This window comes from Brachyhypopomus gauderio, unplaced genomic scaffold (genome assembly GCF_052324685.1).
Source record: "Brachyhypopomus gauderio isolate BG-103 unplaced genomic scaffold, BGAUD_0.2 sc386, whole genome shotgun sequence".
NCBI lineage: Eukaryota > Metazoa > Chordata > Actinopteri > Gymnotiformes > Hypopomidae > Brachyhypopomus > Brachyhypopomus gauderio.
The window spans coordinates 28,313-47,536 of NW_027507207.1; the positions used below are offsets into that span (position 1 = coordinate 28,313).

General features: G+C 47.8%; 1 protein-coding gene across 1 annotated transcript in view; it reads left to right on the forward strand.

Moving 5' to 3' along the window:
* Positions 1 to 1,418: 1,418 nt before the first annotated feature.
* Positions 1,419 to 19,224, forward strand: part of LOC143505586 (guanine nucleotide exchange factor VAV2-like) — a 36,295-nt gene continuing 18,489 nt past the window's right edge. Inside the window, exon 1 of the mRNA XM_076996173.1 lies at positions 1,419 to 2,730. Within this exon, the coding sequence (XP_076852288.1) occupies positions 2,527 to 2,730 (204 nt within the window). The 5' untranslated portion in view covers positions 1,419 to 2,526. The remainder of the gene's footprint in view (positions 2,731 to 19,224) is intronic.

Genomic DNA, 19,224 nt, shown 5'->3' on the forward strand with positions numbered 1-19,224 from the left:
TTGTGCAGTTTGTGGTGTTATTGCTTGCATTGCTTGTTCATAGAGTCACATGTTGTGAAAGGTTACATGCCCTTTTAACTTAGAACAGCACACTTAAAATGCCTGCTGCACATTACCAATTTCTCAGTCTTTTTTATTAGTATGAATTATCCACTGTGTAGAGACTTATTCTGCTAGACGTTTTATTCAATTTTGTCCAAATATATCCTAGAGATTGTTCACGATCACCAACATCTGATGGTTTGTGGCTGAACACTAGATTGAGAGATGTGCCCATGCTAATGGATCTGTGTGTTAAGTCTGCAGAGGTGCTGAGGCATCTGTAGTGTGCTGATCGTGTGCATGTTCACATGTTTGACTTGTGTTTCTCCTCGGTCCAGCGAAACATTCACATTGCCCTACATCATTGTTAAACAGGATTTCTATTTGTCTTGGGTTTATGGAGGTGGTTATTGACAAAACATATTTGCAACTTGATCCATACAAAATGTGTACAACTAATGCTCTTTTTCTTGATACAAATTAAGCATAGGCTAAAAAGAATGTTTTGATTAACATTGGCAACCGCTATTTAGTCCAACATCAGGTTTAATCCATGCTCGACAGATCGCATGAAAACCCCCATGCAAAACCCAAGAATGTAACCAGAAGGCCGCTAGGTGGTGATAACGTGCTATTTATCATCGCTGTTAATGACAAAATTAAAAGCACGCCAATTACAAACTACGAAACCACCAGTGAGCGTCCTTAGTCCTTAAATGGACCCCAATTACATATGAAACAGCGAACAGAGCACGTGGAGACGGACCTGTGCGCTCCATGCTTTATAATGTGGCATGACGGTCCCCAGACTCGTACCCAGGTCCATATATAGTTCCCTCTCAATGGCCCGTCCACGGTGCTGATAGAGTCACGTGACCGTCCCGTTCGCTGCAGCGTGGAACACCCACGCGCAGTTATTTCGGTCGTGATGGATCAATGAGCCAACTTCTGTGACAAGTCATCACGTCGGAGGCTGAAAGTCATCGTTCATTTCTAGTGCAGTAACAACACCGCGCTGCACGCCAACAAGGCGCTCTGCGGCGTGTGAGACGTGAGATCTGACGAGTGCGCTCGTGTATTGTTGTGCACATTTTATTGCAATGCAGTTTGAACGTGTCTGCAGGTGCAGTGCCGTTTTGGCTGGACTGATGAGCTCGAGTTTGCATTCTGTTTAAACAGGATCAAACGGTTAACCAGCTAGCATCTCATTCCCTTAAAAGTGCGTCATAACTAGGGCACTTTGGACGGGAATGAAAGCAAGTCATGTAAGTAAGTCGGTTGTTACAATAATAGAGGATTTCTGCAAACTGCAAAAGCAACAACACATTTTTAGGCCACAATAAGAAATGCATAAATACCAATGTAATAAATTAATACATATTACACTGCCGTGAGCATTTAAGCATCATATCTCAGTGTCAAATCACCACGGTCAATACGTCCTGAAGAACCATTAGGCGCAAAAACTTGGGGACAGCGAGCTGGCACGCGGACGAGCGCGAGCGGAACCTCGCCGCCCTTTCTGCTTCCCTCGCGCGTGCACGCGCTCGCGCACGGCTCAATGGTCGCGGCTCGTAGTGGAACATTAAAACAGCGCAGAAAACGAGGAGAAACGAGGATACGCGACAGGATCGAGACACGCCAGAGAACTGGAGACAGACACACGCCGATGTGCTCATCCGGCATCTCAAAACGTTACATTTTTGTCTTTGCAAGAGCGAAAGAAACTGCAAACAATATATATATATTTTTGCAGGACATGATTTTCATGGGTTTTTTACGTTAACGGATTTATGCCATAACGTGGATCGCGTGTGTGTCGGATACGGTGTGTTATTGTAGGTAGGAAGTTTACTAAACAACTTTGGCCAATGTATCGGATGGTGTTTTGTGGTCGTTAGGAAGTTTCTTAATTGCTGGACCGGACCTCGGTACAGAACCTCCACAGCACACATGAAATCACGTCTCCGCTTATTTCTGCTGTATTGAAAACGTGCGTTAAAACTGGTTTTCCTGAACTGTAAGGAGCAGATTTCTCCAAACCCAGCCTGAGATTGTTATATTCACGATGAAGAAGAGAAAACCGCAATGATTCACCGGAGAACATGCTACGTTGAACATCTCACAAGCTTGTGGAGCAGACATTTCGGGCGCAAGTTTACGGCGATGTTCTGACTTCTTACTCTCGCTATTCATGATTTAGCTTGATTTAAACTCTTCATCCACGGCACATACCAAAATAAAGAACAGATTCCGAACTGTATGTGTTTTTACGTGAAGATATAGAGGCATCAACAGGGTTCTTCTGAAACCACTGAACTGGATTTATTGTGAGACCTCTGACATTTTATTTTGGTGAAGAATATTTGCAAAGTCCTCGAGGTTGTCCCTGGTCCTGTGGACCACACCAGGAGCAGCAGAACTCACTGAGGTGCTATCTGGGACGTGTCTCCTCCCCGAGGAGATACCTCGGCTCCTACCGACATGGAGGAGTGGAGACAGTGTGGTCGCTGGTTAATAGACTGCAAGGTTTTGCCCCAGAACCACCGGGTCGTCTGGCCTTCCGCGGTCGTGTTCGACTTGGCCCAGGCGCTCCGAGACGGTGTCCTCTTGTGTCAGATGCTGCACAATTTATCCCCGGGATCCGTGGACTTAAAGCAGATCAACTTCAGGCCCCAGATGTCGCAGGTAAACTCACGACAGTGAAACATCAAACTGTTGAAACAGCTTATTGGACTTAATGGCTGTTGGGTCAGCACGGGAACAGAAGTGAGTTTATTGGGAAGTTCTCGGTACTGTTTCTGCTTTCAGTGAAACCGTCCCCGGGGGCACATCCACCCCCAAGGTATTAGGGACGAGGCAGAAATGTATAAAGCATACAGTGAATATGCTCTTTCTCTGTTGTGGTGCTGTGACAGCACACATTAGTTTAGGTGTGTTGTTGTTTAGTGCTCTGGGTGGTATATACTGTGAAAGGAGCCTGATTTTCCTCTGTAGTACATACACAAACACATACACACACACACACACACAACACCTTGTATCTGTTGCAGTAGAGTGGAGTTGAGGGGAAGTGCAGGTTTTTTCAGGATGTGGCCCTGGACGTGTGGGCCGCTGGGCGCTGACCACGCACGGCTTTGTGACCCCTCACATGGTAAAAGGCAAACTTGGAGCCCAGTGATGTGTTTTGCCCAGTTGTAGTTGTGTAAATGGAGTAGGGGATTTCTCCTGCTGGGAGTGTGTGGGGTGAGGGGGGTGTGTGACAGTTGTGTGTGTTCGAGCTCACGTATGAGCCAGCGACCCGGAGGAAAGCGGATGATGAGTGGAAGCTTTGGTCAGCACGAAACAGGAAAAGCTAGGCTTCAAGTGTTGATCAGAATGTCAGGAATCTTTGCAGAAGAATCCAAAGGAGGAAATATTTCCAGTATCTCGTACGTCTTCCAGTTCAGTGGAGGGTGTGTGGGTGGGTGTGTGGGTGGGTGTGCGTTTTGTGTGTGTTTACATTTTTGCGCATTTCCCAGAATGCAGTGGTGTCCACCTTGGTTTATATTGCCGTCAATTATTATTTTAGCTGTTTTTGCAGCCCATATTGTAATGTGACGAACTGGTCAATTCTGTAATAATTGAGATTGTTCCTGGTTCTCTCCATAAAATGTGCAGAGAACAGACGGGGTTGTGTTTGACACCAGGCTAGGTGAGGGAGTGTGTGTGGATCAGTATTTAAATATGCTTTGCTGGCATGAAACTCTCTTTAGCAGTGTGATTTTGATCTCATTCAGGAGTTAATCAAGGAAAGCCACAATGATTGAGTGCCATGGACGCTGCATTGGAATCAAGCAATTTCTCTTCAACACTACTTAACAAGTGAACATTCACACGGTGGCAGGAACCTTCTCTCATGTTCTCTGAGTGATCCATACTGTCCTCTTGAGTGATCCATACTGTTTTCTGAGCTCCAAGACGGATGTCTTCTCCTTATGTACTGCTGGACTCACGTGGTGGTTGAACCTGAGCTCCATATATTTGCTTTGTGTCTCCGTGACCTGTGGAGTAGACGTAGCCCCGCAGACGTAGCCGCAGGCAGCGCGGGAGACTCTCGCTCCACCCACACCGCCATCCTCCCAGGACGAAGGGACTCGTCCGCCGTTCTCCTGTGACAAATTGGGTGAAGGGTGGAGCTGGCAGCGGAATGGAGGCTGTGATTTATAAGCCCAAAAGGTCACAGTGCACTTTGATACACAGCAGTCACTAATTTACTGCCTCCATTAAATCAAGGCCCAGTGATTACATGGTTGCCTTGTGGAGGAAGGCTACTGGCGCTGGGGACGCCATGTCCACATCTCACCTTCCCTAACTAGTCCACACTGGCTCATTCACCCACATCGGTTTTCCCTCATTTATTCTGTACGTCTGATTGGTGATTGTGGTTTTAGTTCTGGTATTACTGAGCCATTCTGGTGAAATTCAGTTTCGAGGTGGTTTGTTGTGTGTTTCGGGGGAATCAGGTTGAGATGATGATGATGATGATGATGATCCAACGGTTAAATTCACCCCTACAGTATTTTTGTAGCTCCCACTGGAAGGAGATGAACACCGAGATGAAGATTTAACACCACGGGTACTGCGATTGCGGTCAGACAGACAGACCGCACCAACAGAAGCACCGTAAGGCTCTGCACGTAATGGACTCTTATGGGGCCAAGCGTCTGTCCATGGAGCCTATTTCTGATGCAGAATGAGAGAACCCCGTAGACCCAGGCGGGTGGTGTAGCAAGAGCAGGGCCTGTACTGTTTGTGTCAGTCACATAGAGAAATGGAGAGGTGGTTTTCGTCTTTTTTGCGATAATGAGGTTTGAGGTCACCGGCCCATGAATGTTCCCTTTGTCCTGCACATATCAGGAATTGTGTGTGTGTGTGTGTGTGTGTGTGCGCACGTATGCGTGTGTGTGTGGGTTTTGGCTTACCTCTGTCTATCTCTTTCTCTCTCCCTGTCTGTCTATCTCTCTCTCTGTCTATCTCTTTCTGTCTCCTTTAATGAAGAGCCACTCCTCCCTGATGTTGTGCTTGTTCTTAAGACGGATTTTAAAGGCAACGCTGTCTGCGTTGTGTCCTACAGCTGCTGATGGTGGTATGTTTCTTGTGAAAGGCTTAGATAGGGTCCTATTGATTTCTCTGCCTTTTCTCGCTGTCCTGAGGGCAGGCGGGAGAGGGTCTGGGAAAGGTCATGACGAGTTCTGTAAGCGGCGCTGACTGTTCAGAGAGCGGTTTGGGGCTCTGGATCGTAAAGCCTGGTGTTGGTGCTGTACAGCAGAAAGGCCAATCAGAGGCCTCTCTGGATTCCCGGGCCTCTTCCTCGGGCTCGTTGTCTGACGGAGACAGCTCTGTGATTTGCTTTTGAACCCTTGTGTGCATTGTTTTAATTTTTTTTCCCCTTTCATGTACCTCTGATGGAAAGGTAGTAGCAAGTGCCTCTGGGTATGATTCTTCAGCAGCTGTGTGTGTGTGTGTGTGTGTGAGAGAGTGTGTGCACACGAGTATGTGATACCCGTGTTTCCCATCACTACTGTCTAAGCCCTGGGGGTGTCTGTTCTCTCTGCTCTCCCAACAGCAGGGTCAGCTCCCCTCTCTGCGGGGCCCCTGGGACCAGGCAGTGTTTGCTGTGTGTGGGTCCACGGGGCAAGCTACACAAGGCCGCTGGGTTAACATCGCTCCCTTTCCCCCGTTTTGTTTATTACCACCATGTGTCTTGCTTGGCTTACGTTTTGGAGACCGATTGGTTTAAAACACAATCATCCCCATCACGGCAAGATGAGGTTTGTTGTTTAACAATCGATCTATTGTGATTTTATCTATTATCTGTCCAGTCTGGCATCTTCTCTGCTGAATCTTCTCAGTGTCTTCTTCTCCGTGTTCTTTCCAAGTGCCTTTGTTTGCTGAGTAATCCCCCTGACCTCACTTCCTGTCTTCTACAGCGGTTCAGCCCCTCTGTTGTGTGTAGAATGGGGTGGCGTGTGGGTCTGCGTGAGCTGTGTGAGTCTCTGCCAGGAACACGCAAACACGTGCAGCTCTCCCATTAAACATTTACACACAAGACAGGATGCATTGTTGTGAGGTCCGCTTTGCTTAAGAAAGGAGAAATGTGTTCAGGCACTGTGGTTGTATAATGGTGAGTGCCATGACTATAGTTATGCATTGATTTGTTTAGCCAGACATTATTGTTACTGGGATTTTTCCCCAGAATGATTCAACACAGGCTATCTGATGTACAAGCACTTTTGGAGTATTTACCCTTGTTGACCTAAGGCAAGAACTCGTCAACTCAACAATCTTTATCAGCAGAGATTTTAAATATGCAAACTAATGTTTACACTGGCAAACTTTTGTAGACTTGATTAAGTATGACTCTCTATATTGTGTGTACTTACCCATTTGAATGTTAGTGGCTTTAGCATGATGATCCAGATTTGTACAGTGCCCGAGTTACCATACCTAAGCACTCTCGTCACGGGATATCGGTGTGTGAAGAGCAGGATGTAATCTGGACGCAGTAGCTATGTCCCTTTGGGGTAATTTAATCTAGCTATCGGGTCTTATGGTAACCTTTGACCTGTGACAGCTGGGTGTAAGTGATTTCATTTCTAGTTCTTGTTAGAACAACTTCCTGGGTCATGTCACATCCACATGATTTAAGATGATTTAATGGGAGGCTCTTAAATAATTTAAACTGGGCTGTTTTGTGAGAGGTGACGTGTGTGTGTGTGTTTAAGTGCTGATTGAGCATGACTCCACGAGACCTCTTTATAAGGCACTGTGAGTCAGATGGAATGTTTCATTCATTCATTCATTCATTCATTCATCGCTTCCTTTTCCTTCTTGCTTTTCATCCAGTTTTTGGAGGCTCGATTGGAATCTGCTCCTATCTGGCCCAAAGTTATCAACAGTGATTGGCCGAAATACGTAGCCAAATGTCACTGAACGGTACACTGATATGAAACATCAGAATGTGAATCTTGTATAATATGTGATGCAGATCAAGGCACAGCCACAAGCAAGACCTTTAGATCCAGTAATCTAATTCAACAAGTAGCCCACATTAACCAGCAGTGCACAGCAAGTATCGGAAGCTAGATAAACTACTACTGCTGCTGTTGTATGAAAAATAAACAAATAAATATACAGCATTTAACTATAAACCTTTGAATCTGCACTTCATATTGCAATTGTTGCAATATTGTTTGTTAAAATTTTTTTTAACAATGTTTGGCATATTTGCCTTGGCAGTTTAATCCATGTCAACTGTTAAGTACAGTAAGGGTCTAAAGGGTTTTTCATATACAAGTATAGATTCTTTGTGTCTCGTGACATTACACAGTTTGTGTCTGAACTAGAATAACCTCATGGTGTCTCTTTAAAAATTCTAGAAACGTGCATCGCTGTATTTTGCTTTGACCTAATATCCTTGTCGGGCTTCCCATTTGGGCCTTTAGCTTACATGACGCTGATGTTACAGACATGCAGCTTATATATGAAAATTTCATGCTATGTCCCCCATCGTAAAGAGTTTATTTTATTTTTTAGTCTAGCAGAAGCATTGCACAGTGGCTGGAAGCCGTCTGTGTACAGATGATTGGTTGTGTTGTGTTATTTTATATCCGGTTTCTTATATGCAGTTAAATGCACAATTGGCTGCGTTGGTTGTAATAGTAGTCGTTGCTCTTGATGGCTTAGAAAATGCTGCTGAGAGCAGGACTAGATAATGGGGAGCTGGCGGGGTTTGTTCTGTCTGCCGTTCTCCTTTGCTGGTGGGTGGAGAGGCACCCGATTGCGAAATGCCAGCACATTACCTCCTGCACTGCTGTGTCCACTCCAGAGCGCTGAGCTACCCTCCAGACTACAAACGGTCTCACGCCGAGATGCTTTGCTGGTCTGGCTTTTTGCGGACGCCAACGTTCTATCAGGAGAAACAACATGGAACGAAGAGGAACCTTCATCTAGGAGAATTTGTTTGTTAATGAAGCTCACGTCGGCACGCGCTTCAGTGTGGGATGTTTACACGGATGGGCCGGCGATCGTGACGTGACCTTTATAGACCACGCTTAGCCAGGCACAGGCGTACAGTGCCTCCAGGAACCTGCAGGAGCCCAGAGTCTGTGGAGAGGCGTGAGCAGATGGTTGCGTCTCCCTGGACAAGGTCCTCTACCTTCTCCTTCACTCCCCTCTCACACACTCCTGGTGTCTGACGTTTTCATACGGCATTGCCATTTCTATTTTAATTCTGTGTGTTGTGGGTGTGGTCTATGGCCCCACTGTACTTCACTGTGGTTTTGTGGGAGTGGCTTAATGCTGCGTGTTGGAGAAGGAAATGACATCAGGCTATCTGCGCATGGAGGAGGGAGGGAGGGAGAGAGAGAGATAGGAGGAGAAGAGATGAGAGGTTTCCTAGTGCTTCCTAAACATGCTTCCTCTACCAGTTTCACACTATGGCATTTCCCTGTGCTGGAGATCCGTTCTTTAATATTTCCCACCATCTCCGCACACGAGCGTAAGAGAGACTATCATCTGTAATGAGCACACAGGTTTGTTACAACGAGCAGAATTTCCCAGCAACACAATACCAGCCAATATCCCATTACTAAGCAGTATTGATCTCCTCTCCTGATTAGCTGTGGCGAGGGGGGGGGGGGGGGGGGGGGGGGTCAGGGGCAGGCAGGGCAGCAGTGTTTCAGACTCTCCTGCAACAGGCCTCTCCTGATTGGTCCTCCGCTCAGTGCACGTGTCGTTTAATCACGCAAAGAGGCCGGAGCGGCGTGAAGCGTGGCGGACAGGACGGTCCGTTTCCTCCTGCCTGTTTCCTTGTGCTTTATTTGTGACTAGTTTTAAAACCTGGGCTTCACGTGGCCTTCAGATGTGCTCTTCACCCTCACCCCGTTGACCTAAAGATATTTTAAAGTGCGCCCACAAGCTACTACCGTGTTTACACGCACATGTCGTCTCAAATTCTCAAAGGCCAGCGTCAGTGAATTTACAGTAGACATTTTTCTATTCACATTCAAATCTATTGTGGGAATTGGCGTTATCGTGGGCGGTCTATGTAGCGTATTTAATTCATTGCTGACAAAATGTAATTTTCTAGCTGCTGACGGCTGTTTCATGGTCGGCTTCTCTCTCTCTCTCTCTCTCTCTCTTGTGCTGTTTCCCCATCACCGCTGCGTTATCCAGGTGTGAATTTCTCCTTAACCGGAAGGTTGTTTCTGAGGGTCGCGCCTTGTCACCATCACCAGTGCGGCGTTCTGTATGGAAATCCAGCGAGATTTCCATCTCTCTTCCCCTCTGGCCGCGTCGCTGGCCCGGCGGTAGGCAAATGTGCGCAGGTGTGGTGGGGGGGGCCGTTAGCGCCGATCGAGAGCCGGAAGACGCAAACGAGCGCAGCGACACGTCCACGCCGCTCACGGCTCCGCCACCAGCGCATTTGAATCACTTTGAATGGAGCACGTCTGCAGAGTGACCGGTGTGAGACGGCTCTTAAACAACGTGACGAGTCATTTGTCTGATGAGTTTCTGGATTATGGGTGATGAGTGTCGTGATGAGTGTTAATGAATTGGCCCACAGATGAATATTCACGCTTAATCCTCTTTGACGTTTGCAACTGAAAATAATGTCGTTGCACGTCAGTCATTCGGTTCATCGTGGAACACACGAAAATTGTATTTCTAGTGTAAGTCATAATAGAGATCATACATTGTCATTGTAGTCATGGATAAGCATTGTGTTTTTGTCGTATGGTTTTCACCCAACAAAGAAGAGAGTATTGACTGACACTGGTTGATCAGCAGGACTCTCCGTGGTGCACGATGAATTATCTAATCATGTTCAGGCAGGGCTGTAAAAATTCCTGTACTCATTTCACTAGCAAATTGGATTCCCTGTAGACAAACGCAGATTGATTTGAACTACCCGCCGTAATTGGACCAGACGTGACAGCCGCGGTCATGGTTCCTCTGCTGCCTGAGATCACATGTTCTCAGGTCCAACAGCGTGTCTCTCCTGCCTCCACCTCTCCTCTAAGCATAGTGGAGGTCTGAACAGAGGACGGGACTCCCCACCCTGACTGCAACCCCCACCTGCAGGAGGAGGACTCGCGATGTGTAGACAAACTAAAAAAAAAAAATGTTTTACAAATAAGTTTCCTTGTGTTCCATTAACGAGCTCTTGTCTCTGATCTTGATGGATGGCGTCCGTGGAAGCAATTTCCTGGGTGTGAGGTGGAGCTGATGGCCCAGCGGGTATGGATAACGCAGCAGCTCTTCACATTATGGGAGGAGCAGAGTTTGGATTCGTGCCAGCAGTGAAGCTCGGGCGTGAGGAAGGAGGCGGGGATGTGTGCGGATCGTTGCCAAACAATCGTGGGGAGCTGGGGGGGGGGGGGATTTGCTATTGCAAGAAGCACGTGGGGTCAAAGAAATAAGATGATGGGAGAAAAACTGGGAGAAAGAGCTGAGAGCGAGTTCTCCAAGACCAGCCCTCACGCACGCATGTCCTCGCACATGGGGAGACTTGAAATACCCCTGGCTGCAGTGGAGAAAGTCCGGTGTGTGTGTGTGTGTGTGTGTGTGTGTGTGTGTGTGTGTGTGTGTGTGTGTGTGTGTGTGTGTGTGTGTGTGTGTGTGTGTGTGTGTGTGTGTGTGTGTGTGTGTGTGTGTGTGTGTGTGTGTGTGTGTGTGTGTGTGTGTGTGTGTGTGTGTGTGTAACAAGAGCTATGCTGGGATGCCTCAGCCCAGCCAGACAACAAGAAACATCTGGAAGAAGAACAAGAGGGTTCCGGAACACACCCGTCCACACCCTGAACTGCTGACCTGCTCCAGGCTCAAGAATGTGCTGAAGAACTGGATGCCAGGAGCACATACGTGTGTGTGTGCGTGCGCGCACATCTCCTTATGTTTGATGTGGGCATTATTTAACATAAACCCATATAATTTCATTCTTTCTTTTAAAAAAATGCAGCCATGAGACTTGTACCCTGTAACACATGGCAAATGTACGAGCAAAGCTTCGCATTTGAATGTTGGACATAAAGCCCGTTTGTAATGGTCCACAGTTCCAATCCAAACCCCTACAAGAAACCATTTTCTACCGTAGGAGTTATTTTTACCCCTCATCACTATTCCCTATGATTCAGACCTCAGAAAATAACCACTGACTGTATTCATCCACTCCCACAACCATGAGCGCAGGGCTGTGTTCAGGCCTCCTGCCTTACTAATGTTCGATCTGTACGAGATTTTACAGAAGTTCAAATGAGTTAATCACTGTTTGACACTTTTGTAAGCGATGTAGTAATCTTCCCTCTGATAGTTGAGGGTCGTAAATACACTTTTCCACTCTGTGTTTCGCCCAGAGCCTGCACATGCTCTCAGTGTTATTGCTATGCAAACAGCCCGTGCCACCCCAGGTGCACCAGTTTAAAACCAAATCCTGGGGCATCTGCCTTCCTGCTTTGTCACCGGTATTTTGCAGCCTGGTCTAAATGTCTCCTGTTCTCGCTTCTTTCATCGCAGAAGCTCTGGGTTTCAGATCCCTGATTTACCAGGGCCAGCAAATTCATTTCATGTCTTCTTGTATGACAAATTATTAAAGGTTCATTTTGGACAGAAACTACTCATTTGGGAGGTTGAAAAAAAGTGTCTGCCTGCCTGCCTGTCTGTCTGTCTGTCTGTCTGTCATTGTTGGGTAGTGTTCAGTATGGGTCTGGTATATTACACTTGCTCTATGACACTTGGCAAAGCATAGCAATATTTTCTCCCATAAATAATTTCCTATTTAGAGTTTTTGTTTACTACACCAGTCATTGTCTTTCAGGAAAAACGTGCAAAACATTTAAGAAACCTTCATGTTCTGTTTGTTCAAACCTCCACACGCTCTGCATGTTGGACAACTGAAAGGTCTGCACAACTCTTCTCCTTTATTATGGGACTATGATGGAGAGGACTAGTTGGCATTTGCACTTTGTCCTTTACAGCCCTCCTTTACAACCTAGAGGGACAGCGGTCCTCCCCTGAAACACCACACAGCCAGAGGGCTGCTGATTAAACAGAATTACAGTCTGTCATTCAGGAAACGTACTAATTAAATCCTTTCAGGTGATGTAATTTCTCAGAAATCTCAAACGAACCCGGTTGTGCTTTAAGGTCAAGAGGAATATCAGCATGTTCTTATTCGTGATGTAACGATGTGTTTGGAGCTGTAGACTCCGCGGGTCTTATGTCCTCTTATTCTTCTGGACGTAGCTGACTGTCCTCCGCTCTGCTCTGCTGGGCGACCTTGAGTGCGGAGAGCCCGGAGGAGTCTGGGATAGCGTTCAGGCTGAGCAGCACCTCGAGGAAGCCTCTTCCGATGATGAACTGCAGAGCTTGGACACATTAATCTTACACCCCCATCCCTTCATCTTCCTGTCTGATCTCGGCTGGGCGCGGGGCAGCCTGGCATTACAAACACCGCCGCACGGCTAAATTAGCAGCAGCCTCTGCAGGGCTTCGTCTGGTACAGTCCAACTGTACCGGGGCAGTTTCTGTTCCCTGATGGTCCAGGCAAACCCAGCGGGCAAGGGGGGAGCCTGGGGTGCAACTCGTGTTCACTGGTCCGCAGTTGCACCTGCAGCAGGTTTATACCACATCCTAACACACATCACCACCATCTTTCACCTTCACCTCTCAGCATAGTGGTGGTCTGCACTCAGGATGGGACTCACCACCCTGACGCCAACCCCCCCCCCCCCCCCCCCACCCCATCCCACCCCACCCCCCCACAGGAGGAAAGCTCACGCTAACAGGAATTCCCTTTGAATGGTTACAGGATAATCGCACGCCGTGTGTGACTGGGTGTGGAGGTGTGCTGTGTTATGTGACCAGTGGAGAATGTTTGGGCTACATCAGTACTGGTGGTTTGGACTACATCAGAACTGGTGGTTTGGGCTTCATCAATAGTAATGTGAAGGTTTGGAGCCTTACAGTTTGTGGTTATCCAAAAGTTTCTGGGTCCTTTCACGTGCACATTTGTAAATATGTAACTGAGAGTCCCACGTTCTCATGTACGCGTGTCATGCGTGTGGCTCTGCTCACGTGTATCGTGTGTGGCTCTGCTGGATGGAGATGTGTTGTGCTGCTCGCTGATATTTGATAGTATTTGTGTGTATGTGTGTGACATTTAAAAAAACATTGTGATAACGTGTACGTAACCTATAATCTATATCTACGTAATCTATAATCCAGCTTCTCTGTGTGGGTCTGAAGTAATGCTGTAGTTCTGGTAAAAAAAATGTCATCCTTACACCTTGCAAAAAATGTATGCAAAAGCAATAATTGTTGTTACTAGTTTTCTTTACTCTTGTTTGATCTCCATCAGAGCCCCCTGTAACTAACTAGTCTCTGGTTGGTTAGTCAGAAGCACGTCTTCTGGGTGCTTTCCGTATTTCAGTTGTCACTTTCATGATGAATGTCATTTGTTTCTGGTTTTGTTCATTTTCCTGCCTCCTTCACAGTTAATCCCTGGGGGTAGGGGGGTGTTGGGCTGCAGAGGCCAGGTCAGGTCATCACTGCATCACTGCATGAACCAGGCAGTGGTGATCTTCCTGTCTCGTGGAGGTGGAGCTGTTGGTGAAGCTGGTACTGCCACCACTAAAAACAGTCAGATGTTTGAGGCCTGAAACCCCCTCTCACGTCTGCAGTCACACAATTGCCTTCTACATCCACCGAGCTCTCCTGGACAGCTAGACCTGCGTTGGTCTTTCTGATGCATTTTATGCACACTTTGGTTAGCATTTAATTCAGAGAATGGTGCCAAGTATCTGCTAATTGGAGTCTGGGCTGCAAAGAAAATTAGGCCAGTGCAATTTGCAAACAGTTTTAATGCATTACTGTATTCACACAATCCAGTCTAATCCTTCCTGTAATCCTCTCAGTGCCCCAATCCTTCCGATCTAGAGGATTGTGTGAGGGGAATACTCTCTGTTGGGGGTTATTCTCATAACCTTCACCACATGAAGGGAATTTAGAGGATTTAGCTTAATTTTTTTTGTAAACACAACTGGTATCGAGACCGTAATGAACCAAAATGGAACACCATTAATTACGCCCAGTTTTTCCAATTAGCTTGTTAAGTGCACGGAAAACCTTAGAACAAGAGAACGAAACGGTGGGAGAAGTTGTCCTTTAATAGTTTTAACCTTGAATAGTGTCTCGCTAATTAAGGCACAGTCCACGGGGCTCATTTAGGAAACATCTAAAACACAAAGGCTAATGAGTATAAAAAAAAGAAGGCGAAAAGTGAAACGTTTTCACACGTATGCCGTTAATGAATTCCGTAGCCTGGGGAAGTGTTTGTATCTTGTAATGAGAATTGAGAAACATTGGGATTAATGACTCAATAACACGCTTGTTGGAGAATGACAGCCCCCCCCCCCCCCCCCCCCATGAGCCCAGTAACTGGACTTCAGCTTCAAATAGTTTTGGGAAAACTGACAGCCACAAACTCAGCAGGTTTCCTGTTTTTGAGGCTGTGCGGTACGCGGGCTGTGCGGTATGCGTGACACAGCTCTGCTCACTCTGGTGTAAAGGCGTTCTGTCCCAGTCCCGGCGAGGGGTTGGATGACGGGTTCCCGCCACGCTGCTCAACTCCGGATCCTCGTAGTAAACACCAGCTACACGTAGATATATGAAGAAAAATGTCCCATCAGAGAGGCCGGTAGCATCACGTGAGGTGAGGCTTTAGCAGTCTCCAATGGCCTGTAAACTACCCTGTCTGCACACTTCCAGGTGTGTGTGGAGGGACTGCCAGGCTGGGTGAGGCTCCTGACCAGGTCAAAGTGCTGATCGATGTGTGCCTTCATTATTGCACTCTGCCACTCGATGGCCCGACCTCATGAATGTTGGAGGGAGCCATGTTGTGAAAAGCTGTACGTTTTCTGCGCTGATGCTAATATTGCTAGCTTGTTGTGTACCAGCACTTCAGTATCGGGTAAAGTAGATCTGAAAGTGAATGCATGACTTGTTGCATGGTTTCGTGTGTGTGTGTGTGTGTGTGTGTGTGTGTGTGTGTGTGTGAAGGGCTTGTTTTCGTACTGCTGTTATAGATTCTCTGGGTTCCAGCCTAATGGTTGTTTGTGAACCCGTGTTTGTCAGATTCACAGGTTCAGGGTGGGTTTATGATTCAGTGGAGTGCTGTATGGTGCAGGTGGGAGTGACAACACCATCACAGTAGGGTGTAGGGACTGTGCAGCTATGTGAAAGATGGAAATAAGATTTTAGTTCTGTGATGTTTAATAAATGTCGCAGCTCTTTACCTCGTCTTCATGGTAGCCTGCTTACCCAGTTATCTCCGTTTACTGGTCACTGTTCTTAGACCAGTTTCTCCTTCCAGGAATCCTTGAGCTGTATGCTGTACACAAGCGTGCGCACACAACCGTCCTCGTGCGTTAGGTCAGCACCTTCGCCTCGCACGAGGGATTATGTTTCCATGTGGTGAATATTAATCCCGCCCGTCTGTGGACGTCTGCCTCTGGAGGATTCGGTGCTTTTGTCTTTCTGCTCGTGCCGTGTGTTTTCCGCTCGTTAAAGGCCATGTTGAACAGTGAAGAGCCTTATTGGATTAGGGCTGGAGGCAGACATGCAGGCGCATGTTCAAAGACATCATCCTCTCATCTAGTGCTGTCCAACTACACACACACACACACACACACACACACACACACACACACATGCCCATACAGGAAATCATTAAAAGAATGTCTGTGTATTAATCGCTCATTGATGCCTGTGAGAAGCAAAGCCAACGTTGGCATTTCTCAGTTCGAGGCGTGTTCCCTGTTTCCTTATCATGAGTGTGGAGCACTCATCAATTAAATGTCTTGTCACAAAATGCTCATTTCTCATTCAGGAATTTCTATACTATACTATATACAATTTTTGTATACTATTTTCTATACTATACTATATACTATTTTTGTATACTATTTTCTATACTATATTATATACTATATTTGTTGAAAAGCTTATGAATTTACATGGGAATATTTACTAAATCATTAGTGCGTGATTTCCACACGCTTCACAATGATATATAGTGGGCCCAAGCACTCCAGTTGTCTGTCTGTCTACAGTGAAATGACCACAAAACCCAAGACATACAGCATCTACAGAGGTGTGGACACGAGGAAGTAAAGCACCGTGACGTTCATAGCAACCTGCAACTCTTAAACGATGGGAGGATGTGGCAGTGCATTAGAAACTAGTTCAGATCTGATGTGATGGTTAATTTGGGAACAGTAACAGAAATGGAAAGGCCTGGAGATGAGTGATGATTGAGATACTGGTCAGTCTGCACACACACACACACACACACACACACACACAGGCACCATCCGTGTGTGTGTTGCTTTGTTGCATCACATCCTTTCCAAGACGACAGCTTATGTAACGTCTGTTTCTACTCGGTGGCCAAAAAAAATAAATAAAATAAAACATCCCTCCTTCCGGCGAAGCGGAAACGTCTTTTCAGCACGGGGGAGTTTTTATTAAATATTGCCCAACGTTTCTGGCCCACAATAATGATTTGTAATGAAAGAGAGCGAGTGCATATTTTGGAAGCTGTGGCGGGTGGAGGGGGGTAAGATGGCGGCTCGCCGCCCGGAGGGTTTGAGTGACGGCGCAGTGAGGGGGGGCGCGTGGGGGGAGAGCTGGGGCGGGAAGGCAGCGGTGTCCTGCTGGGGCGGGAAGGCAGCGGTGTCCTGCTGGGGGGGGAAGGCAGCGGTGTCCTGCTGGGGCGGGAAGGCAGCGGTGTCCTGCTGGGGGGGGAGGCAGCGGTGTCCTGCTGGGGCGGGAAGGCAGCGGTGTCCTGCTGGGGCGGGAAGGCAGCGGTGTCCTGCTGGGGCGGGAAGGCAGCGGTGTCCTGCTGGGGCGGGAAGGCAGCGGTGTCCTGCTGGGGCGGGAAGGCAGCGGTGTCCTGCTGCTGCTGCCGTCTGCTGCCTGTTCCCGTGGCCCCGTCTCCCATAATAAGAGAAGTCGCGCCCTGCTACCTGCCCACGTCCCGCCGTTTATTATTAGCCTCTTTATTCTGTTAGGCGCTATGAATTATGGATCTCCCACAATCCCTGGCTGTGAGTGCGTGGGTGCTCTGGTTTTAATGTGGGAACCTGTTAGTGTTTCCTCCTTGTGCCTTTGCCCGAGTTCGGCCTAATGGATGTGGCCCTGCACGCGGGGTCCTGCTAATGGCCTGAGCTCTGCGTTTTAGGGTAAAAATACCCCTGGATGTCGAGCCGTGGCCGACACGAAGCACGAGTCAGTGTGGCCCCCACGCAGGAGTGGGGGGGGGGGTTGTAGCCGTCAGCCCGGACAGCGGGGGAGCCGCAGGCTTTCGAGCCGGGACGGGAGAGCGGGGGTGAGGAGCACGTCTGGACCGCCTTGCACCGCTGGAACTCGCCGGATTGGTGGACAGTGTTGATCGGAGGGGAGTCTTCCCATCCTGCATCTGGATTTACGCAGCCGGGTCACATGCCAGAACTTCTGTCTTCTATTGTTTTATTTAAGCAAGGAATAAGGAATGTGATAGTGGAGAGGAGGGGGGGGGGGGGGGTGTTTATTTCTCTGGTAAACTGTGTTCCTTCTCAGATTCATGCAGGAAGCCTCCAGCTGAAGGGAGTTGGTCAGTGGTTTAATGATTATGTAAACCTGAGAGAATGGAAGCCTGTGTTGGGACTGTGTAGCCCTTATTAGTGAGCAGAGGTGTGTGGTAGGCTGAATATGCATAACAGGAAGTGCCTGGCCCTGGCCGTCACAGTGGGGGAAACCCCGCCTCCGGGAGTCATGACTACCACAAGGATACCTTCAGTACCAGGAACCTGACGGGGACACGGGCTTTGTTGTTTGTGAGCGATGCATTCTGAAATGCCCTGAAATGCTGGTTATGGTTTTGTTTACAGTTTGTAGCTCTGCAGTGTGGTCATTTGGGCATGTAAATGATCCCGTGTCCTGTTCCTGGACACGGGCCTGCACACACCAGCAGATGTCCTCGTGTGGGTTGGCCCCGCCCCTGTCTGGAGGCTCCTCCTCCCAGTGATGAAGGGCTGATGAAGAAGCCAGCCCAGCTGCAGAGAGTGCGAGAGCAGAGGGAGTCTAGTTGCTGAGGGTCTGGTCGCTGTGTGACGTCCTTTTCTATACCCGAGATCATTATTCATCCCCAACTGCATTGATTCAGGCAATATTTCCCTCCTGTTCTCCACTTAAAGCTGTTCCCTCTCTCTCCCTCGCTAACCGAGGCGCAGGAAATTGGTGGCGCTCTGTCTGGAAAACATTTGCTTATTCTTAATAGATTTATGGTGCTGGATCCATGGCTGCTTCCTGTCAGTGGAATATAACAGGATTTTAGACGCGTCTCTGATGCGGTGCCTGAAAAGCCTGTTAGCAGTTTGGCACACATGCAACCTCCTTGCCTTGCGTTAATCCCAGGTCTGGTCAGGGATCTCCATTAGTGGAAATACCTGCAGAGGGGAAGAGCCTGCCAGCCTCTGGTCGTGGCATGCAGGTGCGAAGAGAAGTTCACACACTCCCTCTTTAATCCTAAGAACTGATCTTGTGTCAGCATGACCATACCCCAAATCCCCCAACCTGGGACAGGTGCTTTAGACCTTATCTCCATCACCTCGAACTCCTCTCCACTCACCGTGTCCTCACACCTCCTGGCTCTCCTCCCGTACGCTCAGTCCAACCGCGCTAATTGTGACGCCTCGTAAATTGCGACACAATTTATTTTCGCGTTACTTCAGGATGAATATGCTGCTGTAGGAGTTCTCACTGGGAGCTTCTCCTTCTCTTCTCGTTCTCCTGAGACGTGTGTGCTCCGTCACAGCGCTCTCCCCCTCCCGCTTGTCTTGGCACTTTTAAAGATCCTACTTGCTCAAGTTTGACAGCAATAGCAGTAAGCCAACAGCTAACTGACGGTTTCTGCTACTAGACTCGTAAGAAATATAAATCTGTCTGTCCGTCTCTCTCTCTCTCTCTCTCTGTGTGTTACTTGCTCCTTTTCTCAACAGGGATTCCTCTCTCGTTGGCCTTCACACTACATCCCACTTCACATCTTAGTAATGGAGCTTTGAACATTTCCTTGTTCATTAGGGTACCACATGATGAATTACA